At 59.5% G+C, this 16,831-nt stretch overlaps 1 protein-coding gene across 1 annotated transcript in view; it reads left to right on the top strand.

Annotated features, from left to right (window-relative positions):
* Window positions 1–16,831, top strand: part of Tnxb (tenascin XB) — a 41,133-nt gene that overhangs the window by 21,000 nt on the left and 3,302 nt on the right. Inside the window, exons 17-29 of the mRNA XM_033766599.1 lie at window positions 2,730–2,916; window positions 4,405–4,743; window positions 5,115–5,438; window positions 7,547–7,882; window positions 8,226–8,549; window positions 8,922–9,245; window positions 10,492–10,815; window positions 11,187–11,510; window positions 11,958–12,245; window positions 12,474–12,752; window positions 13,751–14,038; window positions 16,173–16,481; window positions 16,725–16,825. Coding sequence (XP_033622490.1) covers window positions 2,730–2,916; window positions 4,405–4,743; window positions 5,115–5,438; window positions 7,547–7,882; window positions 8,226–8,549; window positions 8,922–9,245; window positions 10,492–10,815; window positions 11,187–11,510; window positions 11,958–12,245; window positions 12,474–12,752; window positions 13,751–14,038; window positions 16,173–16,481; window positions 16,725–16,825 — 3,747 coding nt within the window. The remainder of the gene's footprint in view (window positions 1–2,729; window positions 2,917–4,404; window positions 4,744–5,114; window positions 5,439–7,546; window positions 7,883–8,225; window positions 8,550–8,921; window positions 9,246–10,491; window positions 10,816–11,186; window positions 11,511–11,957; window positions 12,246–12,473; window positions 12,753–13,750; window positions 14,039–16,172; window positions 16,482–16,724; window positions 16,826–16,831) is intronic.

The raw sequence follows: 16,831 nt of genomic DNA, 5'->3' as shown, positions 1-16,831 counted from the left end.
CTGCTGTCGGGGTGACAGGTGAGGGGACACTGGGAGCCCTGGGGAGGGACCCGTGGGCGCTGACTCCCTTGTCCTTGGCCCGAGCAGGGGTGGTGGCAGGGTCCGGTGACGGTCACTGGGGCTGTGGGCCTCTGTCCCCCCAGGATGACTCTGTTCCCGGGCAGGGAGGGCATCGGGGCCTTTGCTGCACTGGTGAGCGCCTGGTGTCCCCGGCTGCTCCGTGAGCTCAGCCAGGCTGTCTGCTGTCCCCAGGGAGACACCCAGCCCAGAGGTGGCCTCTCTGAACTGACCCCAGGTCCCCACTGGGGGCCACAGCCTCTCCCTCCTAGTCCCTGAGACTCAAGTATGTCACCTGGGGACCCCCTCACCCTCTGTCTCCCCTTGTCAGCTGCAGAGGAGGAGACCCCCAGCCCCACGGAGCCCAGCACAGAGGCCCCAGAACCCCACGAGGAGCCGCTCCTGGGGGAGCTGACAGTGACAGACGCGTCCCCAGACTCTCTGAGCCTGGCGTGGATGGTGGCCCAGGGCGACTTCGACTCCTTCAGCATCCAGTACAAGGATGGGGCCGGGCGACCACAAGTGCTGCGCGTGGGGGGCGAGGAGAGGGCGGCCACCGTGAGGGACCTGGACGCAGGGCGCAAGTACAAGATGAACCTGTACGGGATGCACCAGGACGGGCGCGCGGGCCCAGTGTCCATCGTGGCCGTGACCGGTGAGTGGAGGTTAAAGGCCCTCCAGCTTTGATTTCAGGGAAGTAAGGCCTGCAGTGTTCCTTCTGCTGGTGACTCAGTACCCCAAAGCTCTCCACCTTCTCCCATCCTCAATGCAGGTGTGGTCAAGGCTAGGGTCATTCCCAGGCCCCCCTGGAACTCTAAGGCACTAGTTTGCTGCTGGTTTTTAACTCTCTGCTTTCCCCATGTTTTAGTTACTTTTCCCTCATTGCATAGACAGAGATACCTGGCACCCAAAGTTACAGGGGAGGGGTTTATTCGGCTCACAGTTCCTAGGGCTCCAGTCCATGGTTGGCCGGCTCCAAGGCAGGAAAGGGAAATGGGCGGCACAGAGAAGAAGCAACTCGGTGCCCACAAGGCGGCAAAGGCACAAGGAGGGCAACAGTTCCTGGTGGCAGAAGACCACAAGAGCAACAAGAGACTCTAACAGTGTCTCTCCGCTCCCTCTGCCTACTCAGACCACCGGATTAGGGCAGTGTCACACCAGTTGCTCAGGTGTGGTCGTCCAGGGACCACACGCCTTAAGGCCTGGCATCATACCTTCCAGATTTAGCTACCTCTGAAAAAAACTGCATGAGGCCTCGGGGAGACATCTAGACACAAGTCGCAATACCCCAGAAACAAAGGAGAATTGTTTTTTGTGCATGAAATCCATAATGTTTTTTTAATGTACTGGGAATTGAACTTGGAACCTTGTGCTTTCCAGGCAGGCGTGGCACCACTGAGCTAAATCCCTGGCCCAATCCATAAAATATTAAGTGATTCCTTCAACACAAATGTGTCAAATAACATTCAAATGCACACACAAAGAGAAAAAATAATGATCTTCCTCGAAGTGTCATATCCTGTCCGGCCTAGCTCACCCTGGTCCACCTGGTCATCCAGAGGAGGTGTCCACTGTTAACACCTTTATTGCTGTGTAATCCATGTGCCATAAAACTGGCCTGTTTCAGAGCAAAATTTATTTACTGTACATACCTAATGTACAACCATCAACACAATCTAATTTTAAAACTTTCCTATCACCCAATAAAGAAGCCACAATTCTAGATCCACCCCTGTCCCCAGTCCTGTTGCCCTGGTAATCTACTTTCTGTCCTGGTAAATTTGCTTTTTCTGGATGTTTCATATAAATGGAATCGTACAATTCATCTTTTGTGTCTGGCCTCTTTGAGCACAGTGATTTTGAGATTTGTCCGTGTGGTAGCATGGAACCGTATTCCATTGCTTTTACTACCAGATGGTATCCATTATATGGTTATATCACTGCAATATTTTCAAACTTGCCAGGCATGGTGGCTCGCGCCTGTGATCCCAGTACTCAGCAGGCTGAGGCAGGAGGATTGCCATGAGCTCAAGGCCATCCTGGGCTACATAGACCAAGGCCAGACTGAACTACAAAGTGTGACCTTGTCTCAAAAAACACGAATTAAATAAAACTAGTCCCAGACACACTATACTTTAATCCATAAGTATTTAAATTTATCTTGCTTTTAAAGCTATTTTTTGTGTTGTTTTGTTTTAATTGCCTTAGTTTAAAAACCAAACAGTCATTCTTTACTGTCTCCAAGTAGCCAGTCTCGGCTGCCTGTCTGACAGTTGTTTTGCAGTGTGTTGCTGGAGTTATCTCTGCAAGATATTTTGCAATTGAGGAAGTTGGAATTTTAAATAAGGCAGTCAGGGAAGCCCCCCAAAAGATAATATTTGAGCAAAGTCTTACAGGAATCTGGGCGTGGGCCGCACCGACGGGGTGGGGTGGGGGCTGGGGCAGAGGCCCTAGGCTCAGAGGAGGCTGGCATTGGTGGTCACGAGATGTGGATCCTAAATTAGGCCCAGTACCTGCCCATCTTCTGCCCTAAAGAGAACTAGGGTCTGTGTCTTTTCCCAGCCCCTGCGGAGGTGCCCCCTGATGCCCCTCTTCCAAAGCCACACCTGGGGGAGCTGACCGTGACTGACGCCACCCCGGACTCCCTGAGCCTCTCCTGGACGGTCCCCGAGGGACAGTTTGACCACTTCCTGGTCCAGTACAGGAACGGGGATGGGCAGCCCAAGCTGGTGCGGGTCCCGGGGCACGAGGACGAGGTCACCCTGTCGGGGCTGGAGCCGGACCACAAGTACAAGGTGACCCTGTACGGCTTCCACGGCGGCCAGCGTGTGGGACCCGTGTCTGCTGTCAGGATGACCGGTGAGTAGCCAGGAGGATACTGGCCTTGCGCCTGGCTGGACACAGTTCCCTTTTTACTGTCAGGACTCCGTGTCTTTGTCTCAGACCCTTCAGGGCTCTGGGAACGGCCCTGCTTGAGGCTTCGTACCCAGCCTTTATGTCCTGCTCGGCCTCTTTACTTGCGCCTGGGCATGTGCAGGCCCCGGGTGGGCACTTGGAAGAGCAGGGAGCCGGGCACACTGGGTGGGCACTCAGCCATCTGACCTGTGGGGAGGAATAACTACATCTGCCTCAGTGTGGCAGAGCTCACAGGCAAGGAGAGAAAACTGCAGATCTCCCCTTCCGAGGTCATTAAGTACTGAAAACGCCTTGGAAAATTCACGCAATTGTGGACTCTGTGGGAAAATTGCTAGTGTTCTCCAGTCTCCAAGACTGGTGCCTGCTGAGCCCACCCAGCACTGACTCCATCCCCGGGGAGCCACTGCTGAGAGTTCCCGTCAGTCAGGGCTCCAGCTGCCTCCCTTCCCTGCAACCCCAGCTGTGACCTGAGACTCTCACTGCTGCCCCCAGCTTAGGCCCATTCCCAGCAGAGCAGTGCTGGAAACGCCATGATTTTGTGATTCAGCTGTAGAGCAAAGTGAAACCCTGCGAATAATAGAAACACCAAAAATAAATAAATAAAAATAACAATTTAAAAAAAACACCAGAGAAATGGGTGGAAACAAAGCACACCATTTCCCAGAGGCAGAAAGAGCTCAGTAAGGTGGGGTCTCAGTTTGAGATTAGCACTCACCTGAGTGTGGGAACTATGTGACCAGAAGGCAGACCTCAGTCCCTGCATCTCTTTACCCTCAGTGGTGAAATGTTGGTTTCTAAAAATATTCAGGAATTGCTGGGCATGGTAGCATACACCTGTCATCTCAGTCTTCAGGAGGCTGAGGCAGGAGGATTGCCAAGAGTTCCAGGCCAGCCTGGGGCACAGTGAGTGCAAAGCCAGGCTGAACTACATAGTGACACCCTGTTTCAAAACAAAATTTTTGAGGCAGGGTCTTGATACATGGTTCAGGCTATCCTTGAACTCACTGTGTAGCCCAAGCTGGCCTCAAACACATAGCAGATACTCCTGCCTCAGCCTCCTGAGTGCTGTGACTATAGGTGTGTGCCACCACGCCCACCTTGAATCTGGGCATATAAAGGACAGCACTGTTAAGTAGGATTTCCAAACCCATGAGGGTGTCCCTTTCAATAATGCCCTGGATGGCTGCTAGTTCTGTGTCTGTTAAAATAAACAGATGCATTTGACAGCTCACAAGAGATAGGGTCAGCTCTCAGAGACATTACAGGGTTCTACTGACCATGCTGGCTTCACCACCAGCCTTTGCTGTGCCCTGGTGATGAAGGATTCAAGCCAAGGGCCCATGGGGACCCCATGTGTCCAAGAGAAATCCCAGACACCTGTCCCTTAGCAGGGACCTCACCAGACAAATCCAACTGGTGTGTTTACTCCAGACCCAGATCCAGAAAGAGGCGAAACAATGACCACAATCCTGGCAGAGCCCCCTCGCACGACCTCCGGGCCTCCCCCAAAGCCGCACCTTGGGGAGCTGACCGTGACCGATGCCACCCCGGACTCCCTGAGCCTCTCCTGGACGGTCCCCGAGGGACAGTTTGACCACTTCCTGGTCCAGTACAGGAACGGGGATGGGCAGCCCAAGCAGGTGTGGGTCCCGGGGCACGAGGACGAGGTCACCCTGTCGGGGCTGGAGCCGGACCACAAGTACAAGGTGACCCTGTACAGCTTCCACGGCGGCCAGCGTGTGGGACCCGTGTCTGCTGTCGGGGTGACAGGTGAGGGGACACTGGGAGCCCTGGGGAGGGACCCGTGGGCGCTGACTCCCTTGTCCTTGGCCCGAGCAGGGGTGGTGGCAGGGTCCGGTGACGGTCACTGGGGCTGTGGGCCTCTGTCCCCCCCAGGATGACTCTGTTCCCGGGCAGGGAGGGCATCGGGGCCTTTGCTGCACTGGTGAGCGCCTGGTGTCCCCGGCTGCTCCGTGAGCTCAGCCAGGCTGTCTGCTGTCCCCAGGGAGACACCCAGGCCCAGGGGTGGCTTCTCTGAACTGACCCAGGTCCCCACTGGGGGCCACGGCCTCTCCCTCCTGGTCCCCGAGACGCGAGGACGTCACCTGGGGACCCCCTCACCCTCTGTCGCCCCTTGTCAGCTGCAGAGGAGGAGACCCCCAGCCCCACAGAGCCCAGCGCAGAGGCCCCGGAGCCCCACGAGGAGCCGCTCCTGGGGGAGCTGACAGTGACAGACGCGTCCCCAGACTCCCTGAGCCTGGCGTGGACGGTGGCCCAGGGCGACTTCGACTCCTTCAGCATCCAGTACAAGGATGGGGCCGGGCGGCCGCAGGTGCTGCGCGTGGGGGGCGAGGAGAGGGCGGCCACCGTGAGGGACCTGGACGTGGGGCGCAAGTACAAGATGAACCTGTACGGGCTGCACCAGGACGGGCGCGTGGGCCCGGTGTCCGTCGTGGCCGTGACCGGTGAGTAGGGCCTGGGCCTTCAGGGCCTTTCTTCCTTTTCTAATGGGTTCCTGGTTCATGCTCTGTTCTCTCTGCAGCTCTGGCTCCTGATCCACGTCCTTCCTCAGCCTTTGACCATGGCTTCTGCCAAGTGCTTTGATCTTTTCCTATCCGCACCCTCTTTTTCCACTGCACAGCAACCCCTCAGCTACTGTCTACCTGAACACATCTAATACAAGCCCAGCTGCATCTAACCAGGATTTTCCTTTCTTTCCTTATTAATCAAGTGTTTCTTTGTTATAGAATCACAAACACCCATGCACACAAAAGAATAACCCCACATCAGAACCAATTGCGGTAACTGAATGATGCAGACAGTATCCTTAAAATGAGCTATTATGCTGCCGCTGAAAATGTTTTAACATAAAACAATAACTTTATAATATTCCACTGGAAAAAACCGAGCCCAACATTTTTCCAAGGGTGCAATAACAGCCATTTGAAAATAACAGACATGGAAATAAGTACGTCCCACGGACAGGTTGTTAGAATAAAGTGTCCCAGTGAGGGTTTTTTTGGAGGGGGTTGTTTCTTTCTGTTCTGCATTGTCCAGATTTTCTTAAATGGCAAGTATTTCTTATTTTTCCTCTGTTTCTTTTATAATCAGAGAAAAACACAATGTCTCCTCCCTGCCCTCCGTCTGTCCCGCTCCCCCGTCTCTCTCCCAACTTCTTTTTCTGATTGTGAAGGTTAGTGCACTGGGACCTCGGGAAGGAGACAGCAAACCACAAGGCAAGAGGAGCCCCAGGAGCAGCAGGCCCTGTTCTGTTGACTCAGCGGCCCTCACCCCGAGACTCACCTGGGCCCCTGGCCGTCCCCTCCCGGGGCTGGCCCTCTCCCGTGACCGCCTACTCAGGGCACCACACCATCAGGAAATGAACCTTAGAAAACCTCACGCCCTGGGGATGCACAGTTCGTTTTAGCCGCTGCTTGGTTTTGTTTCTCCTCATCCCTTCAGAGAGGACAGCAGCGTCTGCTGAGCACAGACGGCAGCTGAGGGGCCTGTGCCCTGCCCCCTCTACCGGCACAGCTCTGCCCTCCCTGCACTAACCCATTCATTCAACTTCTTTTCCAGAATTTCTTTTTAAACTCATTTTTTGGGGTTTTGTTTCAGTGTTTGTTTGTTTATTTTGAGACAGGGTCTCACTATGTAGTTGAGACTGACCTGGAACTCACTATGTAGCCCGGGCTGGTCTCGAACTCACAGCGAACCTCCTGCCTCAGCCTCCCAAGTGCTGGGATTACAGGCGTGCGCCACCAAACCCGGCTGTTTGGTTTTTTTGAGACAAGTTCCTTGTTACGTAGTTTGGCTGGCCTTGAACTCTCAGCGATCCTCTTGCCTCAGCCCTCTCTTGAGTGCTATGATTACAGGCGTGTGCCACCAAACCTGGCTTACGCCCATGTTTTTATAGTGAGAAGAGTTTAGGAGTGTTATGGAAAGTTTAAAAACTAGAAAAAATTATAACCTCAAAAACCACAACTTTTGACCCAGTAACGGCCATTGCTTGTCAGGAGAGCGCTTGCCTGGCAGGACCGAGGCCCTGGGCACCGTCCCTGGCCTGCAGAACCAGACCACACCCGATGTGCACGGCACACGGCCCTCCTACGTCTCAGAGTGTGTTTCAGGGCTGTGGTCAGCGCGGTCACAGAGCTCTCGGCTCTCACTTTTCCACATCCAAGATAAACTGTGAGCCTTTACGGTGAGGCCCCACAGCCTGCCCAAATCATCATTTTAGTGGTTATTTGATGCTTTCTGGTGATGGCACTGTAACAAAAAGAATCATCCTTTATGGGTCGTTTGGGTTCCTGACACATCTTGCTGTCATGAATAATCCTGTTATGAACTCTTCCATGTTATAAGAGTTTCCTCCTTTTAATAATTTTCTTAGGAGAGATGCCCAGAACTGGGGTTAGTTGGTCAGAGGAAATGAGCACTCTTTTGGCTCCTGATGTGCTCTTTCCAGCTGCCGGAGGGAGGTGAGCAGCAGTGCCTGCGGCCTCCCTGTCCTGATGGCAGCATTAGCACTGCAGGTGCCCTTACCCCCTGTGCGCCTTCATCTCTTCTCCAGCATTGCAAGAGGTTGAGGAAGAGGAGACCCCCAGCCCCACGGAGCCCAGCACAGAGGCCCCGGAGCCCCACGAGGAGCCGCTCCTGGGGGAGCTGACAGTGACAGACGCGTCCCCAGACTCCCTGAGCCTGGCGTGGACGGTGGCCCAGGGCGACTTCGACTCCTTCAGCATCCAGTACAAGGACGGGGCCGGGCGGCCGCAGGTGCTGCGTGTGGGGGGCGAGGAGAGGGCGGCCACCGTGAGGGACCTGGACGCGGGGCGCAAGTACAAGATGAACCTGTACGGGCTGCACCAGGACGGGCGCGTGGGCCCGGTGTCCGTCGTGGCCGTGACCGGTGAGTGAGGGCTGCTGCGGGAAGAGGAAGCGGGACCCTGGTAGCAAAGTCCTGAGCCACGTGAGCAAGGAAATGATGAGAGAGAACCCCGTTGAGGGAGGCCAGGGACACAGTGTCCTCGTGGCCCTGCTAAAATTTGGGGTCAGAAGTCAGAGATCACAAGGACATAGACGGGTCCAGAGAGCCCAGTGTGACAGGGTAAGGGGGCTGTGCGCAGAGTGGTGAAAGCAAAGGAGCAGGGCGAGGCGGCAGTGCCCCTGTGGCTGGCATTACTCGCTCCTCAGGTTTATTTCCTGCAGATGCCCCTTTCCTTGGAACCTCACCTGTGCCCCCCTGTGTCCATCTCCAGAGGAGAAAGCTCCGACCACCCAAGCAGCGCCCACCACGACCCCCGAGCCGCCCCCAAAGCCACGCCTGGGGGAGCTGACCGTGACCGACGCCACCCCGGACTCCCTGAGCCTCTCCTGGACAGTCCCCGAGGGACAGTTTGACCACTTCCTGGTCCAGTACAGGAACGGGGATGGGCAGCCCAAGCTGGTGCGGGTCCCGGGACACGAGGACGAGGTCACCCTGTCGGGGCTGGAGTCGCACCACAAGTACAAGGTGACCCTGTACGGCTTCCACGGCGGCCAGCGTGTGGGACCCGTGTCTGTTGTCGGGGTGACAGGTGAGGGGACACTGGGCGCCCTGGGGAGGGACCCGTGGGACACTGACTCCCTTGTCCTTGGCCCGAGCAGGGGTGGTGGCAGGGTCCGGTGACGGTCACTGGGGCTGTGGGCCTCTGTCCCCCCCAGGATGACTCTGTTCCCGGGCAGGGAGGGCATCGGGGCCTTTGCTGCACTGGTGAGCGCCTGGTGTCCCCGGCTGCTCCGTGAGCTCAGCCAGGCTGTCTGCTGTCCCCAGGGAGACACCCAGGCCCAGGGGTGGCTTCTCTGAACTGACCCAGGTCCCCACTGGGGGCCACGGCCTCTCCCTCCTGGTCCCCGAGACGCGAGGACGTCACCTGGGGACCCCCTCACCCTCTGTCGCCCCTTGTCAGCTGCAGAGGAGGAGACCCCCAGCCCCACAGAGCCCAGCGCAGAGGCCCCGGAGCCCCACGAGGACGCGCTCCTGGGGGAGCTGACAGTGACAGACGCGTCCCCAGACTCCCTGAGCCTGGCGTGGACGGTGGCCCAGGGCGACTTCGACTCCTTCAGCATCCAGTACAAGGATGGGGCCGGGCGGCCGCAGGTGCTGCGTGTGGGGGGCGAGGAGAGGGCGGCCACCATGAGGGACCTGGACGCGGGGCGCAAGTACAAGATGAACCTGTACGGGCTGCACCAGGACGGGCGCACGGGCCCGGTGTCCATCGTGGCCGTGACCGGTGAGTGACCGTGGATTGGTGAGGGGCAGGAAATCAGAGCTGTAGAAGTTGCTTTCTCTATGGGCTTCCTGCATTAACCCTTGATCTCAGCAGTGCTGCGGGGCTGGTGTTGAGTGCTGACAATCCTGGGAAGGTCCTGCAGAAGGGGGCACTGCTGTGGGCTGCCAGCCTGGTCGTCAGGCAGAGGAGCCTCACGTTCTCTTTGAATTTGTGTGGCTACAGGACTGCACCTGCTTTTCTCCTCTGACCAGGGATGGAACTCAGGGTGCAGCATCTTCCTAGGCCTGCGCACAGGCTCTTTCCTCCAGTGGGGAGTCTGTTACTCCCTGGACCTGCAGGCCCTGAGCTAGGCACAGAGGCCTAGGGTGTGACCGTCCCTGGGCAAAGCCCTCGGGTGATGCAGCTGTGAGGAGCAAAAGCCTGTGTGCTCCCTGCAGGGCGGGCCCCGGTGTCCTGGTGAGGTCTGGGGTGCAGAACTGTTCTGTATCCTGGCTCATGTGAGGTAACCTGGGGACTTCAGAGGCAGATGTGTGCGAATTGGACGCTGTCGGCAGAAGGCTGGAGTGTACCGTGAGGTCTTGTGAGGCCCCGTCATAAGGGGGATCTCAGGGAGGCCCAGCCACGCGTGGGAAGCAGCAGCCGCCACTCAGAGTCTGCGGGAGAACATCTGCTGCCCTGCGCAGTTGGGCATGTGTTGGTGTCGGTGTAGGATGAGGATCCAAGCCGGCTGTCGGCTCACCCTGGTAGCGGGCCATCTGATGAGGGTGTCCCGGAAACAGTCTGTGCTCCAGTGGCTCGCAAGACTGAGCTGCTCCAGGCTGGTCCCGTGCACAAGGCCCAGTGGAGGGACCGGGCTGTCCATGGTGTCGGGGTGACTTCTGTCTCTCTCTCAGGATGGCGATGAAAAAGTGACAAAGTTCCCCTTGTCATGGGGCTTGCATTTGGGGGCACAGTCAGAAAGCCAGCAAACAACAGCAGGAGGACAGCATGGGCAGCCAGGGGCCAGACCAGGACCTGGAAGCTGGGCAGGGTTACTGTGGGCACCCAGTGGATATCACAGACCTGAGGTCCGGTGGGCATCGGCTTGCGGACAGCTTTAGAAAAAAGTGTGTCAGGCCCCAGCTTGTGCAAAAGCCAGGAGGCTACAAACATCTGGGAAAAGAATAGGAGCTGAGGGTTCTGTGTGGTGTCCTTTACCCCGGGAACCGAGGGGGAAGGGACCTCACCTGTGCCCCCCTGTGTCCAGCACCAGAGGAGGAAGCTCCGACCACCCAAGCAGCGCCCACCACGACCCCCGAGCCGCCCCCAAAGCCGCACCTGGGGGAGCTGACCGTGACCGACGCCACCCCGGACTCCCTGAGCCTCTCCTGGACGGTCCCCGAGGGACAGTTTGACCACTTCCTGGTCCAGTACAGGAACGGGGATGGGCAGCCCAAGCTGGTGCGGGTCCCGGGGCACGAGGACGAGGTCACCCTGTCGGGCCTGGAGCCGGACCACAAGTACAAGGTGACCCTGTACGGCTTCCACGGCGGCCAGCGTGTGGGACCCGTGTCTGCTGTTGGGGTGACAGGTGAGGGGACACTGGGAGCCCTGGGGAGGGACCCGTGGGCGCTGACTCCCTTGTCCTTGGCCCGAGCAGGGGTGGTGGCAGGGTCCGGTGACGGTCACTGGGGCTGTGGGCCTCTGTCCCCCCCAGGATGACTCTGTTCCCGGGCAGGGAGGGCATCGGGGCCTTTGCTGCACTGGTGAGCGCCTGGTGTCCCCGGCTGCTCCGTGAGCTCAGCCAGGCTGTCTGCTGTCCCCAGGGAGACACCCAGGCCCAGGGGTGGCTTCTCTGAACTGACCCAGGTCCCCACTGGGGGCCACGGCCTCTCCCTCCTGGTCCCCGAGACGCGAGGACGTCACCTGGGGACCCCCTCACCCTCTGTCGCCCCTTGTCAGCTGCAGAGGAGGAGACCCCCAGCCCCACAGAGCCCAGCGCAGAGGCCCCGGAGCCCCACGAGGAGCCGCTCCTGGGGGAGCTGACAGTGACAGACGCGTCCCCAGACTCCCTGAGCCTGGCGTGGACGGTGGCCCAGGGCGACTTCGACTCCTTCAGCATCCAGTACAAGGATGGGGCCGGGCGGCCGCAGGTGCTGCGCGTGGGGAGCGAGGAGAGGGCGGCCACCGTGAGGGACCTGGACGCAGGGCGCAAGTACAAGATGAACCTGTACGGGCTGCACCAGGACGGGCGCGCGGGCCCGGTGTCCGTCGTGGCCGTGACCGGTGAGTGAAGGCTGGCTCTTCTCCCAGCTCCCCGCCCATTTTCTCCCATTGATCCCTGCAGGCCTCAGCTCCTTTTTCCGGGCCTTCTGGTTACTGATTTCCTCCGTGTTGCCAGTGCCCTCCTCCTGTGCTTCTGGCTGCCTCGTCCCACTGTGGTCACTTCCTTCCTTCTCCATTGGGTCCTCAGGCTCCCCTCTTGGGTATTTTAGTGACTGGGGCTTCATCCAGATTCAGGTTGCCAGGATCTGGATTTACCCCCAATTCTAACTGGGATTTTGGGCGCCCTCCTTAAGCTCTGTTCCCTCAAATCCGGCAGCTCTGGTCATGGTCTCAGAGTGAGGGCCCGGCATACTGCGAACTCTGTAGCTGCTCCTGGGAAGAGCAGGTGACAGGTCCACCTCGGACCCGGGACAGCACCCGCCCCTCACACCCTGTGCTCTGTTGCAGCTGCCCTGCCCACGCAGCCCCCTGCAGAGCCCCGCCTGGGGGAGGTGGCTGTAGCCTCCGTGACCTCCGACACAGTGCGCCTGGCGTGGACGGTGGCCCAGGGCCCCTTCGACTCCTTCCTGGTGCAGTACAGAGACGCTCAGGGGCAGCCCCAGGCGGTGCCCGTGCATGGCGACCTCCGTGAGGCCACTGTCTCGGCTCTGCACCCGGCCCGGAAGTACAAGTTCCTGCTCTTTGGACTCCAGGACGGGAAGCGCCGTGGCCCTGTTTCCGTGGACGCGAAGACCTGTGAGTGACGGAGGGCAGAAGCCGCCCTGGGGCAGCTGTTGAAGTGAACCTCCCTGGGCCCCGCCACCCCTCTTCCTCCTCCCCAAGTCTTTGCTGGCTCCTCTCTCGTCCGACTCCTGGCCAGTTCGCCCTCCGCAGGCTCCGGGGACCCCAGAGCCACAGCACCCCGAGAAGTCACTCTGCTTCACTGCCATTGTCTCTGTCTGTGCTCTGCCCCCTCCTTTCCAGTCCCAGACACAAAACCCTCTCCTCGCCTGGGGGAGCTGACAGTGACCGACGCCACCCCTCACTCCATGGGCCTCACGTGGACGGTCCCCGAGGGCGAGTTTGACTCCTTCGTGGTCCAGTACAAGGACCGGCACGGGCAGCCGCAGATGGTGCCGGTGGCCGCAGACCAGCGCGAGGTCACCGTATCTGGCCTGGAGCCAAATAAGAGATACAAGTTCCTGCTCTACGGCCTGGCGGGCAGGAAGCGGCTGGGCCCTATCTCTGCCGAAGGCACCACAAGTGAGCCCAGACCCTGCCACGTCTCTGTCCCGGCCTTCACCTTTAGTACGGGCAGAACGATCGCATTGCCAAGACCAAGCCCCGCCTTGTGCGGGCCGTGAGCCTGAGCCCACACCGGTCCCTTCAGGCGCGGGTCAGACGTGAAAGGTCACTCCCAGCCTGGCCCCTAGCAGCAGTGTGGCCGAGGCCAAGCCACTGCCTCCTCCCCTGTGTGGTGGAGATGAGTCACCCCACTGGCACTCAGCCAGTGCCCACCTCTGCCCCAAGCGCAGGGCAAAAGGTGGAACATGAGGAAGGCTTGGCTGCTAAGGCTGTGGAAACCCGGGTCCCTTGCGCCTGAGATTCAGCCCCGAGGCAGGGGTGGCGTGGGTCCCTGACCCTTCCTGACCCCAGGAACCTAAGTCACCTTGGCCAGGGCCCGGGCCACTCCGGCACTGTGGGGCCTCCCTGGGGCCTGGCATCCCAGACTGCAGCCGTTGACACCCCACCCGTGGGCGTCTGCCCTGCTTTCTCCTCTCATCTCTGCCCGCCCCACCCGGCTGCCCTGGCCCGGGAGTGTTGGTGTGGGGCTGGGGGGCTGGGGGGCCGTCTCGGGGGCGGCGATGCACCCCGGGTGGCTGGCACCCAGCCAGCTGCCCTCTTTGGGGTGTCACCCCGGGAGTCTCAGCTCTGGCCACAGCCTGCAGGGCCTGGAGATCTGGGGAAATCGAGGTTCTCTCTGTACCACTAGGAGCTCCTCTCTCTATGGATTTTTTCCACTACCAGAGATTAAACCCGGGGCCTCCACACAGAGCTACGTCCTGAGCCCTTTTTTAAAAAAGTACTTTTTAGACACAGTCCCCCCTGTGAGATGATCTTTGTGAATCCATTGCACCCTTGACTGCAGCAGGGAGCACTGAGGGCAGGAAGGGCCGGGCAGCAGCCTCCAGAGGGGAGCCGGGCCCAGAGCGATCCCCCAGCAGGTGGGTCTTGACCAGGAGCCTCCCCTCTCTTCACAGCTCCCCTGGAGGAGACTCCACAGACCCCTCCCCGCCTTGGGGAGTTGGCCACCAGTGCAGAGACCCCTGACTCCCTGCGCCTGGCATGGACAGTGGCCCAGGGCACCTTTGACTCCTTCCTGGTGCAGTACACAGATGCACAGGGCCAGCAGCAGGCGGTTCCGGTGGCTGCAGGCCAGAGGGAAGTCACTGTGGAGGGCCTGGAGCCCAGCAGGACATACAAGTTCCTGCTCTATGGGCTCGCAGGAGGACAGCGCCTGGGCCCCGTCTCTGCCCTGGGAGCCACAGGTGAGGCTGTCGGCTTGGCACCAACCAGTGGGAAGGCCCCACCCTCTCCCGTGCCTCGCCCTGAGAACCAGTGGGAGGAGCAGCCCGGGCAGGGTCCAGGGGAGGCAGAGGTTGCTGCCACATCCTCTGCTGTGGCCAGTGAGGTGGCCGAAAGCAGGTGCCAGGCAGGCCGCACCCTGGTGGTGACGCCCTGTCTCTAGCCCCATCCTGTGCCCGGCGCGGGGCTGCTGCCCACTGCCCTGTTGTGGTAGCTTTTATCTCTAGCCAGGCGGCCTTGCCTGCTTGGGGCAAACCTCCCTGCCACCGTAGTCAGCAGCATTTTCTCAAATGGAAAAGCACTGGAAAACACAGCGGGCAGGGGACACAGGAGCCCGTGGGAGTGGCTGCACGTGGCGGGGCAGGCTCCTCTTCTGGAATCACTGGCGCCACTTCAGATCATGCAGGCCAGGGCCCTGTGCCAGTGGTGTGACTTTCCAGCCCTGTTCGCGAGCCAGTTCCATCCTCAGAGGGAGCCCCAGGCCACCAGTGCAGGGGCAGCACCTGTGGGGAGGGGAACCAGGTGTGTGATTCCAACACAGCACAGGCACGATGAAGCAGTAAGAAGGAAGTGACAGGGCCACGGCAGAGGCCCTTCCCGGGAGACCCAGGGATGGCAGAAGTTCATGCGGGGGCAGGTGTCGTGGTCACTTTCTAATCGCTGAGACTCGGCACCCCATACCACAGCTCAGAGGAGGACAGGTTCATTTAGCTCACAGTGTAGAGGTGGGGCAGCCTGGGAGAGGAGAAGCAGCTCACGGCAGGGTAGGCAGAGAGGGATCAAGGGAGGAAGAGGGAGGCCCTTCCAGGCCAGGCCCCAGGGACTGAAGCCTCCAGCCGGCTGCCCCTCCCGACATCTCGCCTAGCTACAGACTCAGCTGTGACTCATCCGCTCATGAGCATCACACCTGTTACCCAGTCACCGCCCCAAAGCCCCAGCTGTGACTGCTTGAGCCTTTTTTTTTTTTTTTTTTTTTTTTTTGGTACTGGGGATCGAACTGGAGACCTTGCACTTTCGAGGCATGAGGTGGAACCACTGAGCCAAATCCCTGGCTGGGTGAGGCTTTGAGAGGTCATCCAGACGTAATCCCTAACAGCAGGGACACAGGAGGTCCTAGAGACCCAGAATCGCATCTGGGGCCGAGCACTGCTGCTCTGGTGTCTGCACAGCCCACCAAGGTCTTAACTCAGCCCCCGGAATAAGTCAGAGGGGCAGAGTTAACAGAAGGAAAACACTTTATTTGCAAAGAGGAAAAGGAAGGAGGGAAGAGAAGATAGATAACCACCCTGACAAGAAAGAATCAGGGTAGGGGCTCGGAGAAGGTGGAGGACTGGGGCCCTTGGCTCTCGGCTCCTTGTATGGGGGGAGAGTGACCCATGGAACCCGCCATGACCGGACCGACTCCCAGGCCCTGCTGCCTAAGTCATTCCTCTTGGGAGTCCACCTCTGCTTCTGTCTGTCTGTTTCCTTGTCCTACCTTTAAGGCCTTATCTTTGGGGTGGGGAGCTTGTTGGCAAGGGGGTGCCTTTAGGGTTAGAAAGGGGCACGCGGACATCTGTTGTACGCTCCAGTGCCGCTGGAGTGAATAAACGGTGTGCAGCGTGAACACACGTGCGTGTCAGTGCACAGGTGTGAACACACTCCTTAAAGTTACTCAGGCCCCTGGCTTCCTGAATTCCTTCCACTGCAGGCGGGGGTGGCTGATCCTTTGGTGCCCTGGATTCTCTGTGTCCCTGCTTGTCAGCTCTTTTTCTGGTCTCTTGGTGCAGGTCCCAAGGCCATTTGATGCCTTTCTTTACCAGGTTTTTCTTTCCTTTTCTCCCCCTCTGTCCTTGACTTGCTTCCCAGGGGGATCTCACTAGTAAAGTTGGTTTCTGACCCCTTTGAGTCAGGATTAGCTGGAAGGCCTAAGGAGGCTCCTATTCTATTCTCTTCTGCAGACCCCAGGCCCTCCCTTCTCTTCCCGGCTGCTGCGCTGGGACCTGTGAGGTCCTCGCCTGGCCTTGGCCTTGTGGAAGCCCCTTCTCTCAGGGGCAGGAGGGAGAGGGCGGAGCCCCGGTTCCCTGCTCACTTTCTTCCCGGGCTTCCCCCACACAGCCCCAGAAGAGGACACTCCTGCCCCAGAGGACCCTGAGCCCCCAGAAGCCCCTCGCCTGGGGCTGCTGGCAGTGACCGAGGTGACACCGGACTCCCTGAGCCTCTCCTGGAGCGTGGCCCGGGGCCCCTTCGACTCCTTCGTGGTCCAGTACGAGGACACAAGCGGACAGCCCCAGGCCCTGCTGGTGGATGGCGATCAGAACAGGGTCGTCATCTCTGGCCTGGAGCCCGGCACCTCCTACAAGTTCTTCCTCTCCGGGCTGCACGAAGGGAGGCGCCAGGGGCCCATCTCCGTGCAGGGCACCACAGGTACCAGGGCGGCGGCCCTCGCTGGGCTTGGGAAGGCGAGGGGCGTGGTGGGGAGAGCATGAGGAGGGCCCGGGGAGGAGAGGCCTCGGCACCGTCGCCGCTGCCCCCACTCACAGCCTCTTGCTCACGGTGCGAAGAGGAAGCGGGGCCGGGGCTGGGCGGCGCATCAGTGGGACCTGCCCCAGGCCGCTAGGCTGGTGTGCGTCTCTCTCCACACCCTCCTCTGGCACCTGCTCCACACAGGGCCACCGCCTGCTGGTCAGACCCCTGGGGACCCAGGGCCGCGCCTGTCCCAGCTGTCGGTGACCGATGTGACCACCAGCTCCCTGCGACTCAACTGGGAGGCCCCA

The sequence above is a fragment of the Fukomys damarensis genome, unplaced genomic scaffold, assembly GCF_012274545.1.
Source record: "Fukomys damarensis isolate Sample0158 unplaced genomic scaffold, DMR_v1.0_HiC HiC_scaffold_20, whole genome shotgun sequence".
Classification (NCBI taxonomy): Eukaryota; Metazoa; Chordata; class Mammalia; order Rodentia; family Bathyergidae; genus Fukomys; species Fukomys damarensis.
The sequence above is the reverse complement of the archived record's forward strand: the minus strand, read 5'-3'. Positions and strand labels throughout refer to the sequence as shown.